Genomic DNA, 343 nt, shown 5'->3' on the forward strand with positions numbered 1-343 from the left:
ATTCACGAACAGCTTGTAACACTCCAAAGAGAAAGGAAAACTTGAAATTGCATCATATGACCCCTTTAAAGGACCAGACCTCGGCCATTTATAAAAGAGAAAAACAGCATATCTATAGTCTTACCTGTTGTAAATGTCATCATCTTCACCTCCCCAACCCCAGTACTCATTAGGGAAGCCATTGATTTTGAGGAACTGTTTTTTGCTAAGGCCGGACACCCCTCCAAAGTACCCCGCATAGGGCAGCCTGCAAGAGGGAACGAACCTAGGTCATTCTTGTTCAGTTATTACACATATTAGAATAAAGTCTTAAATCTGAGTGCATAAGACCTTATAATCATGA

General features: G+C 40.8%; 1 protein-coding gene across 1 annotated transcript in view; it reads right to left on the reverse strand.

Annotated features, from left to right (window-relative positions):
- The window catches only part of LOC107657457 (beta-1,4-galactosyltransferase 2-like), a 136,765-nt gene that overhangs the window by 24,938 nt on the left and 111,484 nt on the right, over nt 1–343 (reverse strand). The window contains exon 5 of the mRNA XM_016445550.1: nt 125–247. Within this exon, the coding sequence (XP_016301036.1) occupies nt 125–247 (123 nt within the window). The remainder of the gene's footprint in view (nt 1–124; nt 248–343) is intronic.

The sequence above is a fragment of the Sinocyclocheilus anshuiensis genome, unplaced genomic scaffold, assembly GCF_001515605.1.
Source record: "Sinocyclocheilus anshuiensis isolate Anshui unplaced genomic scaffold, SAMN03320099.WGS_v1.1 scaffold155, whole genome shotgun sequence".
Taxonomy (NCBI): domain Eukaryota; kingdom Metazoa; phylum Chordata; class Actinopteri; order Cypriniformes; family Cyprinidae; genus Sinocyclocheilus; species Sinocyclocheilus anshuiensis.